General features: G+C 47.9%; 1 protein-coding gene across 1 annotated transcript in view; it reads left to right on the top strand.

The window, feature by feature from the left end:
• Positions 1-12,201, top strand: part of LOC128898288 (LIM zinc-binding domain-containing Nebulette) — a 343,259-nt gene that overhangs the window by 155,449 nt on the left and 175,609 nt on the right. The window contains exon 4 of the mRNA XM_054171209.1: positions 2,270-2,377. Coding sequence (XP_054027184.1) covers positions 2,270-2,377 — 108 coding nt within the window. The remainder of the gene's footprint in view (positions 1-2,269; positions 2,378-12,201) is intronic.

The following is a 12,201-nucleotide window of genomic DNA, read 5'->3' as shown; positions in this document are numbered from 1 at the left end:
AAAGGTTCTGAACACTGACAGCGCAGGAAGTTCCAACTCAACATGAGGCAGAACTTCTCTGTGAGGGTCACAGAGCACTGGAGCAGGCTGCCCAGAGAGGTTGTGGAGTCTCTTTCTCTGGAGACTTTAAGCCCTGTCTGGATGTGTTCCTGTGTGACCTGTGCTGGATTCTCTGGTCCTGCTCTGGGAGGGGGTTTGGCCTTGAAGATCTCTGGAGGTCTCTTTCAACCCCTAACATGCTCTGATCCAGTGATTGGGATGGGCTGGACAGACTGTGTTCTGTAGCCTTGTGAAACTGCACTTTTGTGACTGGGGTGGGTATTTTTTCCTGTTTATCACCATCATAGTGTGAAGTGCTTGCTGGTGAGGTAAGCCTAAGCCAACCTTGACCTGAAAGTTTGGTGCATAAGCTGTGTGTTTTCTGGCTGTCAGCTGTGTAAAGGAGAAGCCTGCTCTTTTTACTACTGCTCTGGGTGTGTGTAAGGAGCAAAGCAGGAAGTGAAAGGAAGGTGTTATGGATAAGAAGGCTGAATCCATCTGTGCAGATGTGGGTCCTGACTGTATCTTTGCTGCAGTTTTGTTTGTTGCTCACCAGTGAATTAACATTTTTCATTTTTGTTTCTCATGTTTCTTTATGCTGAAGTTGAGATCCCCTGGCCTGATGAGCAGAAGTACAAGGAACTGAGGTCCAGAATTTGAACATAACTCAAGTGTTAGGAATCTGAGAGTGAGCAGCCTGAGCCCCCTATGCCTTTCTGGAAGGGAAGCTTTTTTTCCCAGCTCAGTTTGCCTGGGAGTGTGGATGATGCCATTCCTGCTTTCCAGGGTGCATTATGAAGGTTGATTAATGACTGTGATGAGAGCTATATAAAAAAAAAAAAAAAGGCTCCTGAGGAAACTAATTTCCCTACCTTGATGGTGGGGTTTGAATAGTCTGGTCCAAAACACCAGAGGCAGCCACATGTGGAACCATCTCTGCTGTGTGCAGAAGAAAGCAGGGGGCCTCGTCAAAGAGTAATATATGAGTGCCTGATTAAAGACAATAGCCTAATGCATATGTGCAGGAGGGACAATTTCAGTTTGTCCAGGCAGCCATTCCCTAATTTATGGATGTTTGACTTTGCCATCTTCTAAATACTCTTTTCATGCAGTGGTTTGTTGGTTTTTTTTTCCAGTGTAATTTATGTTTCAAATGGGAAAGGCTGGTAGGCTCATCACGAGGAGAGGCTGGAACAGGAGGCTGGCTCTTAGAAGACATTTAGTTCTAGCTGCTTTTTGTGTGCAAATGAGTGCCTGGTTGATGCTGTGTTGGCATCTGCAGCTCTGTGGTTACTGCTCTGAGAAGGAAGTGACCACAGGGAGTGATCCTCCACCAGTACTTGTGGAGCTTGAGCCCATGGAAAAAAATCATAGAATCACAGATTGCATCAGGTTGGAAGGGATCTGGGCTGCAGCAAGAGAAGCAGAGCCAGCAGGGCCAGGGAGGGGATTCTCCCCCTCTACTCTGCACTGGTGAGCCCCCACCTGGAGCACTGTGTCCAGTTCTGGAGCCTCTATTACAGGAAGGATCTGGAGGTGCTGGAAGGTGTCCAGAGGAAGGCCATGAGGCTGAGCAGAGGGCTGGAGCTGCTCTGCTGTGAGGACAGTCTGAGAGAGTTGGGGTTGTTCGGTCTGGAGAAGAAAAGGCTCTGAGGAGACCGAATTGTGGCCTTCCAGTATCTGAAGAGGGCTACAAGAGAGCTAGGGAGGGACTTTTTGGGGTGTCAGGGAGTGATAGGACTGGGGGGAATGGAGCAAAACTAGAAATTTATAGATTCAGATTGGATGTTAGGAAGAAGTTGTTCCCCATGAGGGTGGTGAGAGCCTGGCACAGGTTGCCCAGGGAGGTGGTGGAAGCCTCCTGCCTGGAGGTGTTTGCAGCCAGGCTGGGTGTGGCTATGAGCAACCTGCTGTGGTGTGAGGTGTCCCTGGCCATGGCAGGGGGGTTGGAACTGCCTGATCCTTGAGGTCCCTTCCAACCCTGACACTTCTATGATTCTGTGGCAGCCGTGGAGGTGATGGTTGCTGGGGCACTGGGGAATTCTGCCTCTGTTTGGGGATGAAGGCAGACTTCTCCTGTAAGGCCTGAAAACCTTTCACAAGTGCTTTATTTACAGTGAAAAGGAATTGCTGCATTGCTGGGGGGTGGGGGGGAGGGGGGGGGAAAGGCATGTGTTGCAAAGGAAAACAACCCTGTTCTTCTGTATTTTATTTGTTTTGTCTTCTGTAGGTAAAGTACAAAAGGGACTTTGAAGAAAGCAAAGGAAGAGGGTTCAGTATCGTGACCGACACGCCCGAGTTACAAAGACTGAAAAGGACTCAGGAACAAATCAGTAATGTATGTGACTGCCACCTAAAGTGCTTGTAGATGGAGGAATAGTGTGTCTAAGAAAAGGTGTGTTTGGTGGTGTTGCTGATGAAGGCTGTGAGAGTGAAGAACCTGATCGTGGTGCGTGTCAGATTTGGAAGCTTGTGTCCCTGGGTACCACGGACTTGTCCAGCACGTGGGCAATGTGTGTTCACCTCTCCAGCTTTCCCCAAGTGTGCTCAAAGGATTTTTCTGTGCTAAAATGATTTGACACTTCCCATTGTATTTTTCTCCTTCACAGATTGGCCAGCAACTAAGAACTCTTCTGTAACATTTTGTTGGTGTGTACGTGATGTAAATGAGCTGTACGGCGATAAAGTCTTGTCTTTTTCTTTTTAGCAGGCAGTCAAAAATGGCCTTGCTGGCAAGAGGGAGTTCTCTTGAAGCAGATAAAGTTGTGCCTCTGCTCTTTAAAAGAAACAAATGTAAGGTTGTGTTCTGAAGGAATGCCAACTAGCAGAATTTAGCCATGTGTTTTGTTAGCTGAGAGCTTGAACGTGGAATGCTCTCAGGAGTGGGATTTTTACAGCTGAGATTTTTCCTCTTTTCACCAGGAATGTTCTTTATTTCTGTTCTCTTCCCTTTTCACTGCATGGTGGAGTACTGGGGACTATGTAGTGCATGTCACCTGTCTGAAAGTAGGAACTAGGGGGAGCTGGAAATGGTACAGAATCAATGTCATTAGCTTGTCTGTCCTTCCTCCTGATCATTTTTATGCCACAAGAATTTGTCTCCAAAGGCGGTTTTGTGATTTTGTTGTTGGTTTTGGATCATTCCTTGTAGCCATGAAACACCAGCATGACATCAGAGGCACCCTGTGTAAGTACAGTCAGAGGAAAGTGATGGTTGGTTTACTTGAAAGAAACAAAATGCTCCAGGTTGGGCTGTTGTGGTGGGGTGAAATTAATCCCCCAACTAATTTGGACAAAAACTACCCCCAAAATAAATTGCCAGACTTAGCTCAGTTTGGAATGGAAGCAAATGGAGCTCTAGTTACAAGCAAACTACAGTCTAGAAAGGCAATGAATGTGTACAAACTATACAATAGATGTACAGTATAGATATATTTTTACAATGTATAAACAGCACAGAAACTCCTCAGACCCCTCTGATGGATCCAGGGGATCCATTCACCTCCTCCCCCACTCCCTCCCTCCTTCCCCTTACCTCACACAGTAGCCAAAACAAAGATCCTCTGGCAAGGCCACGGGAGAGAGAGAAAGAGAAGCTGCAAGCAGAAGAGACAGAAGAAGAAAAGAGAGCAAGAACTGTTTGTGCCACTACTCTATAGCCCCAGTAGCAGACCAATGAATTCTACAAACCTTAGCATTATTTTCCTTTTGTATCCAATAGTAATCATTTTACTTTCAGTGTTTGCAGTCAGGGACTAGGCTGAAGTTCCCCCTTCAAATGGTAAGAGCTGTGTTTGAAGAGAGCCCCTGATACGTACTGGATTAGCACAGCCATGGAGATGCACCATTCACTAGTTAAGATTTTGGATGTCCAGAGCTGGCCTTTGAGGTGAAAAATCTGGGCTCACTTCCTGGAGCTTTGGCCAGTGGAGAGGATGGTTCATTTAAGAGCCATGAGAAGGTGAGAACAAAAGCTCGTCTCTTCTGGCAACTGGAATTGCTGGTTCGTAAGAGTGAAAGATGTGCTCTTGGGAGTGGCAAAAAGCACAGCCATTAAGACTTCCATTTGGGGTCTGGGAAACTTCAGTGAGTCCCTGGTTTTAATCAGCTGTATTTTTGTTGTTGTTGGTGGTGGTGATAGTGGTTCAGACCAGGAACTGAAATTAGGTCTTCTCATGACCTACATAGCTTGCTCGAGGAAGAGTGAGTCTCTTATGTGGGGTAGTTCTGGAACACGTCAAGGAGACGAAACAAGCAATGCCCTGATGAATACTTAATCCCTTGCAGGGCTCTGCTCTGCCAGAGGAGTTACCCTGCTGCCATACTCAGGCTTGGGTATTGGCATGCTAAGAAATTTAATTAGATCTCCCAAGCCCAGTGCCCTCCACATCAGAATATAGGGCAGTATGACACAGCTCACTTGCACACTCTTCCTTTCTCTCCTTCAAAGCTCATTGGGTTTCCTGCTGTGGGAAAAGGGGCAAATAAACCCAAAAAGTCGTTTTGTGAAGTAGGAGAGTTTTCTTCCCACCTCTGCTTTTGAGTGGGACAAGGGGATTTCTTCTCTGGCAGATGATGTTGTTATGATTTATGATACCAAAGCTGCTATCTCCCTGCCTTTTCAGACCCAGGAATGTAATTTTGAATGTGAAAATTGGAGGGTTTTGTTTCATTTCCCCCCCCTCGGTGGTTGGTTATGCCACTCCTGGCTCTTCCTTCCTAGCTGCCCATCCTCAACAGTGCAGAGCTGTTTTCTTTTTGTGTAACTGACAAGGGATTGCAAGTCACAGCCTCTGTTAGGAATAATTAATCTTGAAGAGTGAAGTGGAGTTCTGAAATGTGCATAGTAAAGTAAGCTGCATCTCGTTTGTGCTTACACTACAATAATCTGATGTATGGCATTGACTCCTAGAAAGAGAATTCTGCATAGGCCACAGCTTAAATCTCACCAGAAACCTCCTGTATCAGAGAAATGCCTCCCACACAGAGCAGTTTCTGTGGTGATCAGCTAAACATCATGGACTAGAAGGATCTGAGTAAGGTTTCAAGACCATGAAAGGTAAGCACTTGAATAATTTGAAAGCAGTTTGACTTTTCCTATAGAGCACAATGGAAGCATACTAATATATCTCTCTTAATTTTCAGTTGTTTGGTTTGATTTCACCTTGAAACAGTAGAAACTTCCCAAAGAACCTCTCTGAAACAAAAATTGTAACTGCTTCATTGAAGGGGTAAGTGAGCACAGTTAAATGGGTAACTGCTCTTGATGGGGACAATTAAAAGGGAACTAGTGCTAATAGATAGGATTGAGCAGAAAGCTGTGGAAGATGCTGGCTTTCTCATAGGATCACCCAGGTTGGAAAAGACCTCAGAGATCATCAAGTCCAACCTATTACCTAACACCCAACACCTCCTGACAACTAAACCATGGCTCCAAGTGCCACATCCAATCCCTTTTTGAGCACCTCCAGGAATGGTGACTCCACCACCTCCCTGGGCAGCACATTTCCAGTGGCCAATCTCTCTTTCTATGAAGAACTTCTCCTCACCTCCAGCCTAAACCTCCCCTGGCACAGCTTGAGACTGTGTCCTCTTGTTCTGGTGCTGCTTGCCTGGGAGTAGAGACCAACCCCCACCGGGCTACAACCTCCCTTCAGGTAGTTGGAGAGAGCAAGAAGGTCTCCACTGAGCCTCCTCTTCTCCAGGCTAAGCAACCCCAGCTCCCTCAGCCTCTCCTCACAGGGCTGTGCTCCAGACCCCTCCCCAGCTTTGTTGCCCTTCTCTGGACACCTTCCAGCAGCTCAACATCTTTTCTAAACTGAGGAGCCCAGAACTGGACACAGGACTCAAGGTGTGGCCTAAGCAGTGCTGAGTCCAGGGCAGAATGACCTCCCTGCTCCTGCTGGCCACACTCTTCGTGATGCAGGCCAGGATGCCATTGGCCTTCTTGGCCACCTGGGCACACAGCTGGCTCATGCTCAGCTGCTGTCAACCAGTACCCTCAGGTCCCTTTCTGCCTGGCTGCTCTCCAGCCACTCTCTCCCCAGCCTGTGGCACTTCATGGGCTTTTGTCCTGGCATGAAGTGTTGCACCCTACAGGAACATTAGCACAGTACTCTGACTTGTTAAAGGGTCTTTCCTGCTGTCAGTATAAAGCTTCTGAGGAAAGAGGATAGTGAAGGGAGTGGGAGAGTGGGTTGAAGGAGGGGGTTGGATTTTGGTTGCTGTTTTACTACCAGCAAGCCTTTCCCTTAAACCAAAGGTGCGGAATTTGTTTTGTGGCTCAGTGGATGTCTCAGGACCAGGATGGAGTTGTTTAGAAAAGAATGACAATGGCCCCAGTATCCCATGTGCTTGAGCATTAACAACTGAATTCTGCAGATCTGCAACATGCTTGTTAGAATCATGAAGGCTTTCTAGGAAATCTGGGATCAGCAGCCCCAGGTGACAACTGTTACAGCTTCTCAGCATTGAGAAGAATGGTAGGGGTTGGAAGGGGCCTCTGGGGATCAGTGAGTCCAACCCCCCTGCCAAGCCAGGTGCACCTAGACAAGGTCACACAGGAACACGTTCAGGTGGGTTTTGAAAGCCTCCAGACTCCACCACCTCTCTGGGCAGCCTGCTCCAGCACTCCAGCACCTGCAAGTTAAAGAAGTTCCACCTCATGTTTAGATGGAACTTCTTATGTTCAAGTTTGTGCCTGTTACCCCTTGTGCTGTCACTGGAAAAAGCCTGGCCCCATGCTCCTGACACCCACCCTTTAAATATTGATCAACATTGATGAGATCTCCCCACTCCCCCCTGCATAAACTGAGCAGCTGTTTTACTGCTGACTTTGCAGGTTTTTTAGCACCCTTTGCATGGCTGAGCAGGCATTTCAAAATGGAAATGAATTACCACAAATTAATGTGTGTGTGTGAAAATGCTTGTAAGTATTATGTGAAGTTTATAATTATTATGTAAGTGTATCAATATCCTCTCAGTTATTCCAAATCCAACATTTCCATGCAGATGCCCGTGTTTGTGGGCATTGGGTGTGTAGTTAATGCACACAACATTCACAGAATGGTTTGGGTTGGAAGGGACTTTAAAGATCATCTAGTCCCATGGGCAGGGTCATCTCCCACCAGCCCAGGTTGCTCAAGGCCTCATCTAACCTGGCCTTGAACACCTCCATGGAGGGGGGTGTCCACAACCTCCCCAGACAACCTGTTCCAGTGTCTCCCCACTCTCACTGGAAAGAATTTCTTCTTAATACCCACTCTCAATGTACCCTCCTCAAGCCTATAGTCAAGCTTTATACTGTTCACAGAGAAGTGAGTTTTGTTAAAAGACCTTGCAGTGTTTGGGCTTCCTCTCAGACACAGAACACGGTATCACAGTATCACCAAGGTTGGAAGAGACCTCAAAGATCATCAAGTCCAACCTGTCACCACAGACCTCATGACTAAACCATGGCACCAAGTGCCACATCCAATCCCCTCTTGAACACCTCCAGGATGGGGACTCCACCACCTCCCTGGGCAGCACATTCCAATGGCTAACACTCTCAGTGAAGAACTTTCTCCTCACCTCAAGCCTAAACCTCCCCATGCACAGCTTGAGACTGTGTCCCCTTGTTCTGCTGCTGGCTGCCTGGGAGAAGAGACCAACCCCCTCCTGGCTACAACCACCTTTCAGGTAGTTGTAGAGAGCTGGCTAAGCAACCCCAGCTCCCTCAGCCTCGCCTCACAGGGCTGTGCTCAAGGCCTCTCCCCAGCTTTGTTGCCCTTCTCTGGACACCTTCAAGTGTCTCAATGTCCTTCTTAAACTGAGGGGCCCAGAACTGGACACAGGACTCAAGGTGTGGCCTAACCAGTGCTGAGCACAGGGCACAACGACTTCCCTGCTCCTGCTTGCCACACTCTTCCTAATACAGGCCAGGATGCCATTGGCCTTCTTGGCCCCCTGGGCACACTGCTGGCTGCTAACACATCCAGTTAGAAGAGACCTCCAAGCTCATCCAGTCCAACTCCTGACCCAGCACCAAAGAGTCAACACTAAACCATGTCCCTAAGCACCAGCTCCACACACTGTTTGATCACCCCCAGGGATGGTGACTCCAGCACTGCCTTGGGCAGACGATTCCAATGTTTGAGAACCCTCTCTGTGAAGAGATATTTCCTAACCTCCAGCCTGAATGCAAATATTCTCAAGAAGAAAACAACCCCCAGGGATTTTTAGAGGGGATTTTGCCCACAGTCTAACTATAGGCTGATATTCTAGGGGAAAACATGAGGGTGGCAAAAGGAAGAGGCTATAGAAGATGGCAGAAGTCTCTTTATTGATCTATCCTGACACATGGCTAAATGAAGATGTGGGAACTCAATCTAATAATATTTCCTCTGGGGAAATGGAACACTTCCAGCAGTTTGCAGCAATGAGCTGCTGCTTACTGCCTCTGCACTTTCATGTCAAGATATATGGCCTGGGGCATGTTTTATCCTATGTGAAAGAAGTTGCTCTGTCTGAAATCTGGTCCTGGTAAATGTCTGCAATGTCTAAAGCAAAACAGGTGTCTGTACAAATTGATGGAGTGAGAGGCTTTCATTAAGATGAAGGCCAGTGTTTGGATAGTAGAGGTTGCTGCCTTAGCTGTATGGCTGGAAGGGTGCATGGAAGCTTTCACAGTGGGTGCCCCCCTTGCACTGGGAGCCTTTCTCACTTCCACAGAGATGCTGTTCTGAGCTGAGGCCATGTGTGAACAGGAAGCAGCAGACATCTGCCCTTCTTCCCTTGGAGAGCCAGCAAGTGGAGTCATGCAGTTCATTTGTATGGCTGTGGCTGCTCTTCTGGGAGGTTTGGGCAGTGGATGAAATGAAAGCTGCATCCTTAGGTAAAAAATAAAGAAGGAAAAGGAAACAGATGAAATCTGGTTTGCAAAGCACTTTTCCAAGGTGTCCTCTTTTGGTGAAGACCTTGAGTTAGGAAGGATGGTAGAGCTAGTAAAATGAAGAGTTAGTAAAATGGTAGAGTTAGTGAGTCACCTCTGGAGGGTGGAGGCTGTCAGCCTCCTGTACTCCTCACTGAAGTTAGTGGAGCCTGTACTGGATGCAGGGACAGAGCATGAAACTTCTGTCACATTCTCCAAAGCAGTGTCTGAAAAAGGCTGTGGATTCATTCTCTTTAATGACATCTGCTGCATGTTAGGCTGGCTCAATGGGCTGAGACCACTTGTATGAGATTCAACAGGGCCAAGTGCTGCTCCTGCATGTGGGTAACAACAATCACCTGCAGTGCTTCAGGCTTGGAGCAGAGTGGGTGGAAAGCTGCTCAGCAGAGAAAAACCTGGGGATGCTGGTTGGCAGCCAAGTGATGATGAGCCAGCAGTGTGCTCAGGTGGCCAAGGAGGCTGCCAGCATCCCAGCCTGGATCAAGAATAGTGTGACCAGCAGGACCAGGGAAGTGATTGTCCCCCTGTACTGGGCATGGGTGAGGCCACACCTTGAGTCCTGGGTTCAATTTTGGGGTCCTCCAAGAAGGACACTGAGGGGCTGGAGTGTGTCCAGAGAAGGGCAACAAAGCTGGGAAAGGGTCTGGAGAGCAGGGCTGGTGAGGAGCAGCTGAGGGAGCTGGAGTTCTTCAGTTTGGAGAAGAGGAGGCTGAGGGGAGACTTCACTGCTCTCTGCAACTCCCTGAAAGGAGGTTGGATCTAGGTGTGTACTGGTCTCTTCTCCCTATTAGTAAGTGACAGAATGAGAAGAAATGGCCTGAAAGGTTTAAGTTGGATGTTAGGAAAAATATCTTTTCTGCAAGAGTGGTCATGCACTGGAACAGGCTGCCTGGGGAGGTGGTGGAGTCACCATCCCTGGAGGTGTTCAAGAAATGTGTGGCCATGGCACTTGGGGACAAGGTTTGATGGCCATGGTGGTGTTGGGTTGATAGTTGCACTTAGAGGTCCCTTCCAACTGCAGCAGTTTTATGATTCTGTGTTTGGTTTTCGAAGCATCAAGAGCCAGCAGTTAAGTTTATACAATTCCAGGGGAAGCAGTGGGGGGAGCAGGTTTCCCCCCAGATTTAACTCAACTAAGTAACTGTTTTCTGGAGAAAGACACAAAAGGTATGGAGTTGGTCGATGTGATATAAATCTGTCTTCAAGGAGCAACTCAAGGGGGAAACAGACAACCTTGCTGCTGTACTTGTGCACACCTGAAACCAGCAACTGTCCTTAGGATGGTTGAGCCCTGGCTCTGTGGGAGCCACAACCAATCTGTCTCCTTGCTCAAATGTAAAATGCCTCTTCAATTGCCAAAACAGATTGTGGAGAGAATTGGCAGGAGAAGATGTTAACAACAAGGCCCCCGAGCTCCCTTTGGAGGACTCCCAGTGTAAAGCCCACAGAGCCTCATCTCTAAAGGTGTTTGTTTTTTTTTCCCTCTTCCATTGAATTTTAGGGGAATAAGAGCAACACTGTGAAAAGGGAACAGGAAAAGCTGACAGCAGGATCAGTGTCTGCATTGCACGAAATGAGCTGTGGCACATCAGCAGAGGGCCTGGGTAAGCATCTTAAACCACAGCTTTAAACCACAGAGAGAACTGATGTTGCTCTAGCCACTGCTGGGATTTGCACTGTTTTCTGAAGCAATTCCCACTTTCTCTGACTCTCTCTATATTCCTAGGCAGGATCTTGTTGTTGTTGTTTCATTTGGAAAATGTGCATTTAATCATCTGTGGCAACTGTGCCTAGTAACAGACAAATCCTTGCTGAGCAGCAGATGAAGTGCTGGGTGCCTGTTGCAGGCATGGAAGGCTTGCTGCACCACCATCCTGGTTGCCTTCTGCTCCCATGGACTCCTCTGCCAGGTCAACATGAATTGAAACTCCCATTGCTATTCACAGAATCACAGAATGCATTAGGTTGGAAGGGACTCTCAAAGGTCATCTTGTCCACCCCTGCTGCAGGCAGCAGGGACCACAGCAAGTCTGATCCTGAATGGCTCCAATGGTTGGACCTCATCCACATCCCTGGGCAACCTGTTCCAGTATTTCACCGCTCCCATTGTGCAGACCTTCCTCCTGATGTCCAACCTAACTCTGCCCTGCTCCAGTTTCAAACCATTGTCCCTTGTCCTATCCCCACAGGCCCTTCTGAACAGTCCCTCCCCAGCCTTCCTGTTGGTCCTCTTCAGATACTGAAATGCAGCTCTAAGGTGTCCCCAGAGCCTTCTCTTCTTTAGGCTGAACAGCCCCAAATCTTTCAGCCTGTCATCATAGCAGCGGTGCACCAGCCCTCTGGTCATCTTTGTGGTCCTCCTCTGGACCCTCTCCAGCAGGTCCATGTATCTTTTGTGTTGAGGCCCCCATAGCTGGTCACACTACTCCAGATGAGGTCTCACCAGAGCTAAGTGGCAGACTTGCCTCTCTCAACCTATTAGGAGCACCTGGGCTGTGAGGACTGTTTGAGGGAGCTGAGGTTGTTCAGTCTGGAGAAGAGGAGGCTGAGGGAGAGACCTCATTGCTCGCTACAACTACCTGAAGGGAGGTCGGAGTGAGGAGGGGGCAGCCTCTTCTCCTTTGTGACAAGCAACAGGACCAGGGGAAATGGTTTTAAGCTGCACCAGGGAAGGTTCAGGCTGGAGATTAGGAAATATTTATTCACTTGCAAGAGTTCTCAAACACTGGAATGGTTTGCCCAGGGCAATGCTGGAGTCGTCATCCCTGGAGGTGTTCAAGCCCTGTGTGGACCTGGTGCTTAGGGACATGGATTAGTCTTGATTCTTCAGTACTGGGTTGAAGGTTGGGCTGGATGAGCTTGAAGGTCTCTTGCAAGCAAAGATACTCTGTGATTCTTGTTTTGATCTCTGTGTAGAACAATGGTCACCAAGCATTCAGCTGATAATGTTGTCTTCCATTTACTGTTTGTTCACTGTATGGTTTTGTAACCATGAAGTGTTGCAAACCCAAGCTGTGGCTCCTTTGTGGAGTGGTCCTCAAAGCTTCTTTCTCACTTCTTTAGTGACATTGAACAAAACTGTTTTCAAAGTTGTTGGGAAGCATCTGTCTCAGTCCAGAGAGGGAAAGAGACTCAGTTCTTTTGAATATTCCCATGTTACGAAATTAGAGGCACAAAGGAGGCCAAAATACCAACAGCTAGACTCTTTATTACACAAATAAAGTGGATGG

Source organism: Dryobates pubescens, chromosome 21, assembly GCF_014839835.1.
Source record: "Dryobates pubescens isolate bDryPub1 chromosome 21, bDryPub1.pri, whole genome shotgun sequence".
NCBI classification, from domain to species: domain Eukaryota; kingdom Metazoa; phylum Chordata; class Aves; order Piciformes; family Picidae; genus Dryobates; species Dryobates pubescens.
The sequence above is the reverse complement of the archived record's forward strand: the minus strand, read 5'-3'. Positions and strand labels throughout refer to the sequence as shown.